At 34.1% G+C, this 17,905-nt stretch overlaps 1 protein-coding gene across 1 annotated transcript; it reads left to right on the top strand.

Moving 5' to 3' along the window:
* Positions 1 to 6,984: 6,984 nt before the first annotated feature.
* LOC128177740 (uncharacterized) lies at positions 6,985 to 17,661 on the top strand. Its single transcript, XM_052844572.1, has 2 exons — positions 6,985 to 7,149; positions 17,194 to 17,661. Exon 2 carries the CDS (start codon positions 17,312 to 17,314, stop codon positions 17,657 to 17,659), a length of 348 nt encoding a protein of 115 aa, XP_052700532.1. The 5' UTR covers positions 6,985 to 7,149; positions 17,194 to 17,311; the 3' UTR covers positions 17,660 to 17,661.
* Positions 17,662 to 17,905: the final 244 nt, after the last annotated feature.

A 17,905-nucleotide genomic window follows, 5' to 3' on the forward strand; every position in this document is an offset into this window, starting at 1 on the left:
GCCATATTGGCCCCGCCCTAGGGCCTGAAGCCCTGTCAAGGGGGTCATACAATTTAAAATTTTGGTATAGGGCTTCATGGACATCATAACCATGCATTTAGGTTTTCTCAAATATACCCTATATGCTAGTAGTAAATAAGACATATACAATTTAATTGAGTGGCCATTTTGGCCCCAACCTTAGGTCTGAACCCCTGAAACAAGCGGAATGAATTTCACCACTTTGCTAGAGGGCTTCATGGACATCATAAGTATGCATTCATCATTATTTCTTACATGTGTGAGAGTAGAGAAGATTTTTTAAAATAAAAAAAAATACTCCTTATTTCGCCCCGCCTATAAAACTCTGGCAATAATTTCAAAATTAAGATTCCTCTTTTAATAGGGATGCTTCATACCGCAATGGTAACGATTAGCATTGCAGTTTTCAAGAAGTTAAATTGCAAAGTGACTCAGTGACCTAAAATGGTTACAATTGGCCACGTGGTCATTGGACAAAAGTATTTGTCGCTACCGCCATTTTGTCGTCATCTACGAAAACTTTTGTCCAATGACTGTAGTTTGTAAATGTAAAAGTGTCCATGCACTACGGACGAAAGTCACCTGATCTCATTATATTGAATACTTTAAAACTCTTACCATCTTTTGAGGAATTCCCTCATCCATTTCATTGTAAATGGCTTGTCCAAAGTTCCCAAGATGCAATCTGACACAATATTGACACTCTCCTGTCTAGTCTAACTATAGCCGTTAGCTGCCATGTCTTAAAATGTCGAACGAGTTTCGCTTTCTAAAATCACTCCAACACAGGGCTTTTTCGAAAGCTACAGTCGTGAAGCCTTATTACTGAAATTTTAAGTTCCATTACCATTTTGAAGGCATTTGTGAGAGCTGTCGGGGCATTCAGTCTGTACCTTTTCTTTTTGGGCACAGGATTTACCTACCAATAACACAAAACAAAATGAAAATGCTGAAATTATCTTTGTTTGGTCTTAACCATTCAAATCATATCGCATGATTTTCAAAAAGTAATCTTTGCAATAAGTAAGTTGGCTTCAATTATTTAAAAATCAAAGTACTCATAGTACTGAAAAGCGCTAACCCAGCTTCTGTTTGTAAAAGATATACATGTATGTATATAACATTTTAGTTTCTGTATACGCGATATATTTCCTCATCACTGCGTGGCAGCCCCTGCAATGATGTATGTAAGCTCTGTACATCAAATTCACAGTAGCCCGTACTAGCCCGTGCAGCTCCTGAAACTGGTTCCCTAACCAGTTTAAATGATGTAAACTTCTGTTCATAGGGGGCGGTTATTCCTTGCACCGGAAGTAGAAGTCTAACGACAATAAAGCGCTGAGCTATGCTTAGCGCTTTAATTATACCCGTTTTGATTGCATGGTCGGCTTTTACGTAGTAATAAGTGACGTCATATCGTAGTAAAAGTTTTCAAACGGAATATGCAGCCTCGAAACATACATTGTGAGATACGCGAAGAAAACAAAAGGGATTCGATTCTATGGCTCCAACGATATAGTAACCACCTCGCGATCCTTTCAGTACAGTGTTTAATCAAAGGAGAAAACTATTTATCGTGCCAACGCCGTCCTCGTTCCAAGAAATCACCATTACCCCTAAATACAAACGAATGACATTAAAGGGACCTATACATAATGTGAGCTCAAACCATTAATTTATTTTTTGTTTTTAATGAAAATTTAGAATAGTTAACATTGTCATTTTCAATGCTTCTTTACAGTTTAATTTGTAAACATGGATAACAAATTTATTTCCAATATGAACAACATACTATGGTCTGTCCCAAGATATTTTTGCCGCATATTTTCTTAAATTATTCAATATTTATAAATACCTCTTGGTTCAGACGATGTTCATTCAATAGTATGAAAAAATCCCAAGATTTCCCCTTTGAAACGCCCCCTCTAGCTTGTGGGGTATCAGTACACGGCTAAAAATAAAAAGTCTACGAGGTTTTTCCATTGCCAAGGAGATGAAGACGCCCGGATGATAACGTTGAAAAATTGCGCGAGGTGTCCCGAGTATTTCCGAATGGAGAAAAGATGTCAACATTCCCCATCATAAATCTCCGTAGGAAATCTGTTTTCGTTCCTGTGAATTTTTGCGAGGGAAAAATGATAATGTGTGAATGAAGTTATCTTGGGAATTTTCCCTTTCATCGATTTTAATTGCACTTCAGTCACAGGTATGTGTATTTTTATTAAAAATCGTTCAAATATGCAGCATAAATATCTCGGGACAGACTATAGTTAGTCCCAATGTCTCATGTCTAATAAGGATGTTTATTATACATTTTTAAGATACACCATTTACGTACTCAGTTTTAAATACTCATCTAAACATGAGATCTGTGAGCTGGTTTATAGAACAAAGTCAATTAAAATAATAAACTTAAAATAAACACTTAAATGTCTAAAACTGGAAGGATGATCGGATTATACAGCAAAAACTGTGAGGTAAAGTTTTAAAATACTTAAGACCGGAGTAATGATAAAATCGTAACTCGAAATGAAAGTTGTTGAATAAGGGCACCAGGAGATGACCGAATACCGTTTTAGAGTCCCATGAACAATAAACATGCTTTTAAGAATCGAAAAGCTTGATTTACTGCAAGATTAGAGTCTTATGTGTTGAATAAAACCTTAATTAGACTGCTTTGTAACAGTCGTTGTTCGTCACTTTACAAATCGCCGATAGTATGTTGAAAAAAGATATCACGAATTATATGTCCAATTAGACGGTAAAGGAACACAGTATCAACACAATTTTGGGCATACGTTTAGACATTAATATTATTAAAACATAGCAAAAGTATTGATTACACAAGTACAAAGGTAAAAAAAAATGAAACCCGAATTTTTCGTGACCTAGGAAGAGTTGTTTACATTTCGAGTAGTCTCCCTTTTTATTCAATACAAAGCCTGTACATCGCTAAACCAATAAAATTCTATGATTATTTCACTACAAAGGATATAATACAAAGTATCATATATGTCTGCCAAGTCATTTTTACTTTGTTGTTAGCAATAGTTAGTCTTAAAAATTCAGGTGATGACGAGACCTAAGTAAACATCGGCCATTTTGCGAACTCATTTATGGCCAACTACTGTAGATTGTCGTCCTCTGATGCAATGTCGCTCGCCACAGTTTTGACGTATTTTGAGTAGGCGGGGCGGTTAACGTAGGAATGGTTGGTGGGGTAAACATGGCTGTACGGCGGTACTACTGTTTTGAATAGCCCTACTCATATGCATTTCTTCATGTTTCGAAACTTGATGGCACACAACTTATAAGTTAACCTGTTAGTGGCCGTAACAGACATAATTTGCGAACTATGTTTCTACAAATAGTGTTAGCTACGGGTACCGGTAATTGTATTAAATTTAGACTGTCTGAGGCAGCTAAATAAATGTCATATATATTTGTTGTTGGATTGTGGCCATTCTCCAATACTCAGTATTTTTGTGCATTAGTTATGTTTCATGCAACATGTGATTTCATAAGTCTACTGACTTGTTCATGTGTTTTATTTTACATGGAATAATGTACTTGATAAACTATGACTGTCTGAAGCGGCATAGTGGAATCAGTTCGATTTTGTTAAATCAAGTTATGCAGGTTTTTTAATTATGTAAATAACTGTGTTTTGCTATTCCCCTGCTGTATGACATAATTTTTATTATGCTGCTGTTCAACTTTACTGTACTCAATCATTCATAATCAACATGTATATGTTATCCCGGTAAGGTGATAAACATTTTTCCCCCATTCGTCTCCACTGGATGGGGCACTTGTCTATAACCTGTTGGTTCTCGACAAGTTTGTGGCATGTTTTAATATAGATATAGTAGGGTGTTGCTAAAACGCGGAACGGAACGGAAAGCGAAACGGAACGGAAAATAAAATATTACGTTAGTTGCTTCAAAAGGGTAAGGACTGGTCAGAAACGATTTACTTTGTATCATTTATTCATATCTAATAAATGATTATTAATAAGTGGTTGCCTTATTGATATTCTTATGAATGTCTATCAAATATAACATTGCATTCAATTTGCTTTAGTTGAGTACGAAACGGGAAAATATTAAATGTACACAAATTGTGAAATATTAAGTAAATTAGCGATAACCTTTGACTTATTTTTCTCATATAGTATTGCTGGCCTTAAAGCGTAACGCAGTTAGTAAAGCGTTTAATGAATATTATTTTATTTCAAATATGATGTATATACTTACTTCAATATTGAAGTTTTAGTGTTCTATACAATTTTAAGCCATATAGACAATACAGTAACATTGAGATTAAAAAACAAAACTCTACGACTTACGACATTCATAATTATCTTTACTAAGTCTTGCTGCATTTTCTATTTGCAAACCTGCCCCGCTATTGTAAATATCATTTTACCAAAAATAACATCATTTAATTGCACAAAAAACAGTGTGGACGTCGTGTTATGTCTTGTTTCTTTCTTCCTCTAATATCGGTGTTCGTTGTCTAAAGCCTCTGCTGTTTTAAAATACTAAGTGAAACTAGTATTCTTAGCAATGTACTTTTGTTTACGTATGCCTAGCTGCAATAATGTAGCCCTCTCCGATTTTTTATATCTGATGTTTACTGGAGAGGGCTACAATTCCATAGGATCTCCGTAATGGTGCAAAATTAATTTTTTAATGCGGCTGACTTCGGTCTGAAAAGATTGATTTTATATTTGACTTTCTTTGGATAAAATGATTTTTTAATTCAGATTGAAAAAACTAACCGTATATAAATCAAAACCAGATAAAACACATCAGCATGTTTACCAGTCGTCTTTTTCAGCAGCCATGACAGTTCTCGCGTGATTTTATGGGATTTACGCTTGGAGTTTTGATGGGCTTGATAACGTGAATGTCAGTATAAATAATCGATCTTACCTCGTTCTATCAATGAAACATCATTAAAGGAAATGGTATATAATGGAAAATTCATATTTACCGCGTTAAATATGTTTAAAATAGGGGAATTCCTACATTCAGTTCAAGATCCGCACCTAAATTCTCATTGGTTGTCCCAAAATAAAACCGGTCAAGGTCAGTAAACATGGCGGACAAATTCAACTTGCGTTGTTGACATACACAAAAATAACCGATATATGGACTATATCTGATATTTTTGGATTAATTTATGCCATAGACATCTACAATGTTTGAGTTCAGGTAAGAAATGCAGATGTTATTGTCATTTATATATGATTTGAGACGAAATCGTTGCGGGAGTGAATCACTCCCGCACTTGCACCATTACGGAGATCCTATGGAGTTGTAGCCCTCTCCCAAAAAAAAAAAAAATCGGGAGAGGGCTACATTATTGCAGCTAACGTATGCCTTACTTGGCAGTTGTTCATTCCTGAAGCTACATACACATGATTCGAGTAGAGAGCTCTAGACGTCGTCTGGTTTGGTTATAAATTGGGACTATATAGTCTGTCGATCCCAAAATATTTATGCAGCACATTTGGACAATTATGAAAGAATACTCATACCTGTAGAAGAAGATAAAACGGGAAATATCCAAGAAAACTTCATTTACACATTACCACTTTTTAATCAGAAAAATTCACAGGAACGAAAACAGATTTCCTACGGAGATTTATAATTGGGAATCTCTATTCGGAAGTCGCTCAGAATACCTCGCACAATTTTTCAACGTTATCATCAGGGCTTAATTATGGCTGATGCAATGCAAAATCTCCTTAGACTTTCTATTTTTAGCCGTGTATTGAAACCTGACAAGCTAGAGGGGGCGTTTCAAAAGGAAATCATGGGATTTTTTCATAGTATTGAATTAACATCGTATGAATCAAGAGGTATTAATGAATCTCGAATAATTAAAGGAAATATGCGGCAAAATTATCTTGGGACAAACTATAACCGTGACGAAACGTTAAATTTGTGTTTATCCACGCCAGTTTAATAGGATTGGCATTTTTTGTGATTGATATTAGTCTTTGGTGATAGTTTTAAAAAATATTTAAGATGGTTGAAATGATCATTGAAAAACGACAAGAGGCGTCGGGGTATTGGTGTCGGCCTTGTTTCTACTTTAGATTTGCTGTTTACTTTGTCCTCGACATGGTTTTAAAAATATTAAGCAATCCAAAAAAAAATATTATTTTGATATAATTGTTTTCATCCATAATTGTAACGTCATTTCTTTCGGTAATTAACACTAGTATCAAAATGATCTCAGCAAAAACTCGATCAACCGGAAGGGTATGTGAAATTTAGCTAATTTTCGAGGTTTCAGGTCGCAACCAGAGGTCAAGATCAATGCATTGTTTTTAACTAATTGAAAGTTTAAGTGGATTAAAGTCACGACGACGACAACATACCGTTTTTAAACAAAAATACTTTTTTTGACGTCATAGAGATATTTTATCGTCATAAGTATAAACTTGGAAATACTTTTTATTATCTTTGAAAAATCTTTTTGAACAAAAACTTAAATAGGATGAAATGTATTTATGATTAAAGAATTAGTGTGATTACGTTGAGACACATCAAAAAGGTTTTTGACCAATCGATAATTATTTTGATATGTGAATTAATTATTACTTTACTCAAGCGTCGGTTATTAGCATTTATAAACAAAAAGTTTCCTTAGTCAAACATAAATTGTTTGATTATTAGGGAAGTAATAAAAGATGAAATATCACTATCTGACTATTTCTACAACAATTAAATTGATTTAGTGAAGTTCAACTGCCTGAGATGAATAGGTTTAAGGAAATAATTTATAAACCTGATCCATTTCCTTTCCTGGAACAACTTTGCCGCATATCATTTGCATGTGCAAATTATGTACTCTTAATAGCATTGGACTTTATTGGAAATTATCAATCTAATTTAATTTGAATCACCCCATACTTAACAAGAAATGATACAATATGTTTACTAAATAAATACCATCAAACTATGAACCTGAACTTCTTTCAACTGTACTGTTTGCAGATCAGGATTTAATGCTTAGTGTAACGTATCTTATTTTCTAATGTTCTATTAAGACGCTCAACGATGCAGTGTCAAGATGATAAATACTTCCATTCTAAGATGAAAATCTGTACAGGTTGGTATATAGATGTTTTGTATATTTATTTGTATACTAGATGATTACCCATGCAAGCGCGGGAATTAACACTTTACACATTATGATATTATGCTTAATTTATTGAAACATATTGTTTTTCATTTTTCCTTATCTTATTCTTTAAAATTGAAAGAAAATACAAACAGTGTGTGTATATATTGAGGAGCGGACAGGGATGAAAAATTTAAACTGAAATGGATAATATATATACATGTACGTGGCCTTAATCCTGTTTGTTGCAGCTACCTGAAACAAACCCTTTTTACTGTATTTAATTCAAACCAGTGAATAGGTATTTTGTGTATCTCTCTCTAAATTTGGATATTTAGGTCATTTTAAATATAATTAATTATTTCTATTACTGTCCCAAATAGACTAAGAATTTCAGAGAAAAGACTGTTTTTAAAAAAAACAATCTGGGAGAGGAGGGGGGCACTAAACTTCCCCGTTTTATGCATGCATCATTTCTCCATATAGACATAGGAAACAATAATCTGTTCATTAACGTTTAAAAATTAATGTCTAAGGATTACAACCAATATGTTGTGATATGAAAATGTATGAAATTAAAACACTCTAGGTAATGCATTATTATCCATTTGCATTATTATCCATAAGATGTCGGATTCAAAGTATCTGCCCGATGGTTTGTTCGCCCTACACTATCCGCCATTATGTCAAATAATTTGTGTTTTAATTCCATAATTTTTCATACCACGACAGCTGATTGGTTGTAAATCTTTTTTAACTATTAATGATTAATGAACAGGTTAATGATGTATGCATAAAACGGGGAAGTTAAATGGGAATACCCCCCTCCAGATTGTTTTCCAAAACAGTTTTTAGCTCACCTGAGCTGAAAGCTCAAGTGAGCTATTCTGATCACATTTTGTCTGTCGTCCGTCCGTCTGTCCGTAAACTTTTCACATTTTCAACATCTTCTCATTATGAAATTAATGGAAAATTTCGAGAAATTTTCAAAAATCTTCTTCTCAAGAACCATAAAGCTAGGAAAGCTGAAACTTGTGTGGAAGCATCCTCAGGTAGTGTAGATTCAAAGTTGTGAAATTCATGGTGGGGCCACAATGGGGGGTCGAAGTTTTACATAGGAATATATAGAGTAATTCTTTAAAAATCTTCTTCTCAGAAACAATCAGTCAAGAAAGCTGAAACGTGTATGGAATTATCCTCAAGAAGTGTAGATTCCAAGTTGTGAAAATCATGATCCCTGGGGGTGGGTGGGGCCACAATGGGCGCTCGAAGTTATACATAGTAATATATAGAGTAAATCTTTAAAAATCTTCTTCTCAGAAACTAATCAGCCAGGAAAGCTGAAACTCTTGTGGAAATATCCCCAGGTAGTGTAGATTCCAAGTTGTGAAAATCATAACCCCTGGGGGAAGGGTGGGGCCACAATGGGGGTCGAAGTTTTACATAGGAATATATAGGGTAAATCTTTAAAAATCTTCTTCTCAGAAACTAATCAGCCAGGAAAGCTGAAACTTGTGTGGAAGCATCCTCAGGTAGTGTAGATTCCAAGTTGTGAAAATCATTATCCCTGGGGGTAAGGTGGGGCCACAATTGGGGTCAAAATTTTACATAGGAATATATAGAGTAAATCTTTTAAAATCTTCTTCCAGAAACTAATCAGCTAGGAAAGCTGAAACTTGTGTGGAAGCATCCTCAGGTAGTGTAGATTCCAAGTTGTGAAAAGCATGATCCCTGGGGGTAGGGTGAGGCACAATGGAGGGTCGAAGTTTTACATAGGAATATATAGAGTAAATATTTAAAAATCTTCTTCTCAGAAACTAATCAGCCAGGAAAGCTGAAACTTGTGTGGAAGTATCCTCAGGTAGTGTAGATTCAAAGTTGTGAAAATCATGATCCCTGGGGGTAGGGTGGAGCCACATGGGGGGGGGGGGGGGTGGGGGTTAAAGTTTTACATAGGAATATATAGAGTAAAGTTTTAAAATCTTCTCAGAAACTAATCAGCCAGATGATTCTTTATAATTGTTAAGACTTTGGCTCCAGGACAATTCTTCGGCCTCACAAGAAGGTTCAGAGTTTGATGTAGCTTTATATCCCATACATAAACAATTATTAAGGATCTTTTTGAGAACTGCAATACTCATCATGTGATATGACTATAAAATCATCCTGTTAGAAAAGGGACTAATGATTATAAACAAAAGAATATCCAGGGGGGAAAATGGATTTTATTATACCCCCCGCAAACGAAGTTTGGGGGGGGGGGGTATATAGGAATCACCTTGTCCGCCCGTCCGTTTGTCCGTCTGTCTGTTCAATTCGTGTCCGGTCCATATCTTTCTTATGGAGAAACATTGGAATTTCTTACTTCACACAAAGATTGCTTATGACCTAAGAGTGTGTCATGACCTTGACCCAAGGTCATTTGGGCAAGGTCAAGGTCACTGGCAGAAAAAGTTCAAAATTTGTGTCCGGTCCATATCTTTTTAATGGAGAAACATTGGAATTTCTTACTTCACACAAAGATTGCTTATGACCTAAGAGTGTGTCATGACCTTGACCCGAGGTCATTTGGGCAAGGTCAAGGTCACTGGCAGAAAAAGTTCAAAATTTGTGTCCGGTCCATATCTTTTTAATGGAGAAACATTGGAAGTTCTTACTTCACACAAATATTGCTTATGACCTAAGAGTGTGTCATGACCATGACCTAAGGTCATTTGGGCAAAGTCAAGGTCACTGGCTGAAAAAAATCAAAATTCGTGTCCGGTCCATATCTTTCTTATTGAGAAACATTGGAGGTTCTTACTTCACACAAAGATTGCTTATGACCTGAGGGTGTGTCATGACCTTGACCCAAGGTCATTTGGGCAAGGCCAAGGTCACTGGCTAAAAGTGCAAAATTCATGTCCAGTCCATATCTTTTTAATGGACAAATATTGGAAGCACATCAAGATTGCTTATTACCTGAGGGTGTGTCATGACCTTGACCGAAGGTCAATTGAGGAAGTTCAAGGTCATTGTTTAAAAAAATCGGGCTCAATATACCTATAATTCAAAATATTTGTATTAAATGGCTGCTTGACATTTGGAATTTTGTTTGATTCGAGTCATGTTTGTTAACATAAGGGTGCAACTGTCCTCATGCATTAACATTTAACTTGAACTAAAATGGAATGGAAAGAATAGAAATTGGTTTGTGTACTCATATTAGCATTAACAGTGTTATTAAAAAATAGAGCAGTTGTTATTTATAGAAAATGGACAGTGAAATAGATTCATCCAATATTTTCTATAATAGAAAAAATAAGTGAGTTATGATTTTCTTAGCGGGGGGTATCAATTGTGAGCTAGCTCACAGTACCTCTAGTGTATACAGGATCTACATGTATTATTGTACATTGTCCAGATTGTTTGTATTATGATTTAATCATACCTATTGTTCCTCAGGTTAGCGATATGGCCCATGGGCCTCTTGTTTATCTGAAATACCTATTTGGCACAGTATTAGAAATTATATTGAAAGTTGACCAAAAGAACCAAATACAATTAAAAAAAGTTTATTTTTTTCAGTCAGCTGCAACAAACAGGATTTAGGCCACGTACATGTATGTATTATTCATTATTCAAGATAAGGAAAAAATCGGACAAAGTATTATATTAAAAAACGAACAACAAAAAATGGTTCAACATATTATAAGCATTTATATATTGTATTGTATATTGTATTATATTTGTATATTGTATTGTGTAAAGTGTTAATTCCCGCGCTTGCGCGTGCTATCATCTAGTGATATATACATGTATGTAGACTGATCACAACATATATATCAGTCCATGACATTTGGTGGGCATTTGATAAACTCCATTTTAGGATCTTTCTTTTAGATTGTACGCCTGGTTATTTTGGACCCAACTGTTCGATACCCTGTCGTTATCCTGGGTATGGGTCATGGTGTCAAAAGGAATGTAACTGTAATGTGACAGTCTGCAGCCATGTCAATGGATGCCCTGAATATAACTTAGATGGTACGAATTTGAATTATGATAATTTAAAAACGTTAAGGAAAAGAAACCTATATCCACCCCAACTCTTAGCATTGTGTTAACTCTTTAGCTATCGATTGATGCTATTCAAGTCTCTGATTTTGATAAAAAATTAAAAAAACGATTTATTTTTCTAAAATAAACTATCTTGTGATGGTTTGATCGTGGATATTCTTTCCTACTTTTAGGACATGAGGGTGCAACAAACAGCTATAACCTTCCGATGATCATAGGCCTCTCTGTAGGGTTTGGCATCTTATTGATGATTGTAGCCTTCGTAGTTATCACTACAGCAAATAGAAAGTTTTACACGCGGCATATAAGAGAAAATGCCCATTACGTTGGATCGGTCATGACAGAACAAAGTATAACAAGTACTTTGTACAGACCCGTTGATCTCGCTTGCACTGGTCATTGCAGTGCTGTGGATGCATCGGGCAGCGGTATAAACTGTTAGCAAGTACCATTGGACACAAAATGTGAGGCAATAATTAATGTTGCTGATACAGAAGCTGTTTAATTACGTTATTCAGAAACCTATATTCAACAAATAGGTCGTTGGCATTCGAATTCAATTCAACATCCATAAGAATGAATTCTTTTGTCTTAATTGTAAACAAATAATTCACAAGTATTTTGGATTTTCGTATTTCTTAGGAGAAACAGGTCTGCAGTTGTTTCTTCTTTATTATGTTTAGTTCATATAGGTGTTGACTTGCCCTTGAAGGGGCATGGTCACGATTTTAGTTAAAAAATAATTTTCCGATTTTAAAGCTATACACGCTATAATTTGCGTCAATTTTGAATAAAGGGGAAAATGTATGTGTTTGATTACTAATAAAAATTACCTTTATTCTGTTAATTATAATGCTCAATTCGATCACGTCACAAATATATCAAATATTAAACATTAAAAAATATTTATTTTCCTGCCAGGAAAGTAATGCCTCCTCGTGAATATCAATCTATCACGTGATATCGACAGCTAAATTTAGCCTATCATACCAAAACTGGTGAAGGGTCAACATCTTCATAATTGTGATAGTTTCACAAAGGAAAGGATATTTTCAGTAAAGCATAAATATGTCCGATATACGAGTACAAACAAAAGAAAAAATACAAGCCTGTGAGTAGATATGAATACTTCCTTTAAAAAAATGAAGTAGACCTGTGTTTTTCCCCTATGTGCTATTTATAGATCCTAGAAGTGTTAATGCAGAAGTAAGGGTATCGTGAATGACAAACGTATTTTACTCATTATACATGTATGTATTTCAAATTAACAACTGTTAAGCATATTAAAAATCAAGTTGGATATTTAATTGGGCAAACAATAACGACCACCTAGTTCTCCGCGAACATGCGCATTGAGGTCGGTTTGCTCTTCCTTCATCAATATTCATGAAAAGGTATATTTTCCTGGCAGAAAAATAAACAATTAAAAATCTATATCTTTGTAACAAGATGGAATTCACCCTTGTAATTTACAGATTAAGGATAACTTTTATAAGTAGACAATCACATGCGTTTTCACTGTCATTCAAAATTGACGTAAATTATAGCGTGTGTAGCTTTAATGTTTACAATGTTTCAGAAAGGCATTTTTAATAAGCAACCGAAATTTGATTGTCATTTGTTGAGTTGTAAGCGAGTTACAGAGCTTGAAATTCTTCTCTATGTAAACAAAGCGTTTGTTAACATTTTGAACGTTGAAGTAATAATTTCAGTTTTAAACCTTAAACGAATGTTTTAAACGTTAGGAACTGTTTATCTATGCTTAAAATAAATAAAAAGATAGACAAATAAGCTGGAAAAAGAATTTTTACTGGTATATTGAACCTTTGTAAACAGAAACAGGGCACGAGCCTTGTTTACATGACAAAGAATAGTGAGCCATGTATCTTGCTTGTAACTCTACGGATGACTCAAATTTTATTTGATCATTAGAATTCTTAAGCATTGTTAATAATCAAAACATAGAAATAGAATTTTACCAAAATCGTGACCATGCCCCTTTAACTCATTATTGCATGCGGGCCGGGTATATTATTATACAATTATTTAATGCTTTAGCAGTCAATAGACCAGAATATTTTTCCCGAGGTGCAGGGAACAGCTCTATTGCCCGAGGCCAACGGCCGATGGCAATAGATCATACTGAGCTGTTCCCTGCACCAAGGGAAAAAATTCTGGTCTACTGACTGTTCAAGCGTTAAATAATTGTTTTATTACCTAATTCCTTTTTTAGTTTTCGGGGTTTACAATTTGCATATTGCAGATGATTTTCGTGCCATTATGCAATATTCTAAGATTTTTTTTTCATCTTTTACATGCACAAAACCTGTTCCATGCATTATAACATCTCAATTTAATAGTTTACACAAAGAAGGGGGAATCTTCAACCTATTAGATTTTAAATACATGTAGTCTTTTACCTTATATCAGGCTTTAAAACTATTGATTATTTGATACTCCATTTTGATAACATTGAATTTGGTTTCACCAAGTACTAAAAACAGCGTCTATGTAAAGGAATATACATTCCATGAGAACTATCGAAAGGATGTAACATTAACATACCAGCGTTCTGAAATACGTTGCCGGTCCAATAGATTGCAGTCTATTGACCGGCGGTCCAATAGATCGAAGACTATTGACCGGCGGTCTAATAGATCGCAGTCTATTGACCGGCAGTTCAAAATAGACGCAAATATTTAATATGTAATAAAACAACAAAATCCCTTTGATTAGGTAATAATTTGTGTTATTAAATGATTAAAGATTCCACATTTGTCGTGATAATGGATTTTTGGGTGGCGCAGCAATTTGCATGCCTAGCTATTTACAACATGTTTCCTTGCTTTGTGACTTTGTGTACATTATCTTTATGCTATGTTAAGTGTTTTTTAAAAATTACATTTGTATTTTTTTGGCTGTTTTATTTGTTGTCCTGTGACATGTAAGTTTGTGTTTAACTAGTTATTATGTACCTTAAGTACATTTTGTAAATAAGCCCTGCTAATAAAATTATTATGTGATATTATGTTTAATACAATGGTAGTATTTTATTATACAATTTTTAACCGGGTTTTCCAACGGAAAAATCCGGTTATTAGAATGGTGAAAATGGCGGGCGGGCGGATGGCGGGCGGGCGGTCGGGCGGCTGCCAAAAGGGTACCCTCATTGTACGGATAACTCCTCCTACAGTTTTCAAGATAGGAAGTTTTTCTTTTACAGATCAATTGTACATATATCAGAGGTGTGCATATTGCTAGGATTTTGATTTCCGATAATTTATCGAAAAAATACCAGCTTTTGAACTTAGTCATTTTTTGGCAAAATATTGCATATAGGGTACCCTCATTGTACGGATAACTCCTCCTACAGTTTTCAAGATAGGAAGTTGTTCTTTTGCAGATCAATTGTACATATATCAGAGGTGTGCATATTGCTAGGATTTTGATTTCCGATAATATATCGAAAAAATACTAGCTTTTGAACTTAGTCATTTTTTGGCAAAATATTGCATATAGGGTATCCTCGTTGTACGGATAACTCCTCCTACAGTTTTCAAGATAGGAAGTTGTTGTTTTCCAGATCAAATGTACATATATCAGAGATGTGCATATTGCTAGGATTTTGATTTGTGATAATTTATGAAAAAAATACCAGCTGTTTAACTTAGTCATTTTCTCGCAGAATAATGCATATAGGGTACCCCTATTGTACGGATAACTTCTCCTACAGTTTTCAAGATAGGAAGTTGTTGTTTTGCAGATTAATTGCACATATATAGGAGGAGTGCATATTGCTAGGATTTTGATCTGTGATAATTAATGAGAAAAATATTAGCTGTTGAACTTAGTCATTTTCTTGTAGAATATTGCATATAGGGTACCCCTATTGTACAGATAACTCCTCTTACAGTTTTCAAGATAGGAAGTTGTTGTTTTGCAGATTTATTGTACATATATAAGAGGAATGCAAATTGCTTGGATTTTGATTTCTGATTATTTATTTAAAAAAAAAACCCAGCTGTTGAACTTAATCATTTTCTTGCAAAATATTGCATGTAAAGGACCCCTATTGTATGGTAACTCCTCCTACAGTTTACAAGATAGAGTTTTGAGTAGTTTTATTGTACATATATGTTAAATGAAGAAAAATATCAGCCATTGAATATATTTCTTATTCCTCATTATATTGCACACTTGGTGCTTCAATAATCTTGATAACTCCTCCTGCGGTTTCTAAGATCAAAAGATATTTTGTGTAGACAGGCATAGTGATATTCGTCTTGCCTTGAAAGTTTGATAAGAAACCAAATTTTGACTACGATTATTTCTGGTCGGGATCGGCCTCAAGTAATGTTTATCACACGAGATCATTTAAACGTTTGCCTTGGCCTAAGATGGTCTAAGCTTCTTGATGATCAAGACTATCAATTCAACTGCTCGCCATGCATCCTGCTGCTGCATTTTCCCAGGAGATGACCAGAATGTATATATGGTATTTAGCGTTGCGCTACACTTTGATGTGTGAGTAATTTAATTATGTAGATGTTTATTACGTCTGTAAATCAGAGTAAAAGGTAATTAAGCTGGATCGTGTCTTCGAGGAGGTTGTTTTGAGGTTGTGCAGATCGTGTTTGCATTAAATTCAACAGTAATGATTAATTAAATAAAATACAATAGATATAATACAATATAATAGATAAATATCAATCTGGGTAAATAAAATATTCGGTGTTGAAAAGAAGAAATTTCTGAAGAGGAAGAATTTTCTGAAAAGTGATTAACACATCAGTATTATGGTGAGTAGAATTTAAAATCATGCATGCATCAGCTTTCTGCACCATGCATATAAATTATCAGAACTTCAAATGCCACCAAGTAAAATTTGAGTCTGTTTTTTTTATAATTACTCAATACATGCATTTGAATTTACACAAAAAATTTCAGCTTGGATTAGCAATGTAATTTAACAAAGTGATTAGCATTAGTAAGGTTAAGTAATTCCATTTTTTCCCAGTCTCAAGTTTTGCTAACATTAGTGTGATGCTTAGCATAGAATGTCATTGTTTTAAATTAATGTCTGCATTTTAACCATTGAACATGATGAAAAGGAAATTATTTGCATATTTATATTAAACATTTTTTGCAGAAACAATATAACGATAAAAACAAGTATTGCATTTTCATTGCTATGCATGACACTGCATGGTTATATCTTTTTATGTAGTCAAAATTTCACAATTCCTAAACTGCATCAAAAGATCCTCCCAGTGGTGGTGGCGGTAACATTTACTCACCAAGTCTCCATGCTCATTCTTGTAAATTCTAATATAATAGTAGTGACCTCTTTTTTGTTGCTTTTAATGGAACATTAGTTAGTGAGTAGATGGCTAAAATAACCATGCACTTTTGTGTTGTATGTGTGTTTGTATGTGTTTAATATATAATTATGTGTTTATATATATATATATATATATATATATATATATATATATATATATATATAATTAAGTGAGTTAAAAAGGAGAAATTGAGAGAATCTTTGACCTTCAATGCTTACAGCTAATTTTTTGAAAATTTCATAATTCTGTGAAGAGCTAATACAAAATAGTAAAGATTCTTTTAATTTTGACTAGCATATTAAGTATACTCTGCTGCACTTATAATTACTTTAGAATCATCACTGTTACTAGAGGACCAATGTTTGGGGCTTTTGTGGGAATCCCTTGCCCATGAATTTACATCCTCACAAACATATATACAAGCATTAGTTTAATAATCATTAAGATTACCCCAAACTTGCCACCAACGAAATTACCTCCTCACCAGAAAAATGTTGGCTACTTACCAACATTGACCCACATGTAAAAAATGATTCCAAAGTACCGTATATTAAATCACATGTAGTTGGTATCTCTTTGCTTTTGAAACACTGTCACCTAAGAATCTCTTTTTCAATTTAGGTTTTCTTTGCAGATTCATGATGGAAAAAAATTTAACAGCCATAAGTAATGTGGCGGAGAATATTGTTGCCAAAACTAATCAAATAAAAGGTTGCTTGATCAATGCAAAATTACAAAATTAGCAAGATGATATGGTGAAAAAGACCCTGGATGAAATTTTACAGATGGCAGAACTAATTTCAACTCATGGAAAGACAAGCAAAGAACAATTATCCAAAACTGAAAAATTGGCTAGAGATGGAAAGCTGGAGCTGGCAAGGTTGAAAAAGGAGAATTTTAAGCTTAAAAGAAAGGTTGATGACTATGAGGCAGAAGTGACGGATGAATCCTTTAACAGTCTACCCTCCTCACAGGAACTTCTACCCTCCTCGCAGGAACTTCTACCTTCCTCACAGGAAGATACTCCAGCCAAGAAGCAAAAGATTTCTGATACTGATATGGAGAAAACGTTTGTCCCTACTGATGAAGAAAAGAAATAGGAGCCTCGGAAAAAAAACATTGAAAAAAAAATGACAGTAATATTCAAAAGCTGTCATTGACTGTTCATCTACTTAATCTTTATGTTCTTTAAAAACATGTGTAAATTATACACATTCAGTTATCATGTTCATTTATTGTCATAAACCAAATTTACAAATTAGGTGGGTTTTTTTTACTTGTATCTAATTAAAGTAGAGTAAAATTCTACTGTGTAAATTATAAACATGTCTTTTGGTTGTCACTAT

Source organism: Crassostrea angulata, chromosome 3 (genome assembly GCF_025612915.1).
Source record: "Crassostrea angulata isolate pt1a10 chromosome 3, ASM2561291v2, whole genome shotgun sequence".
NCBI classification, from domain to species: domain Eukaryota; kingdom Metazoa; phylum Mollusca; class Bivalvia; order Ostreida; family Ostreidae; genus Magallana; species Magallana angulata.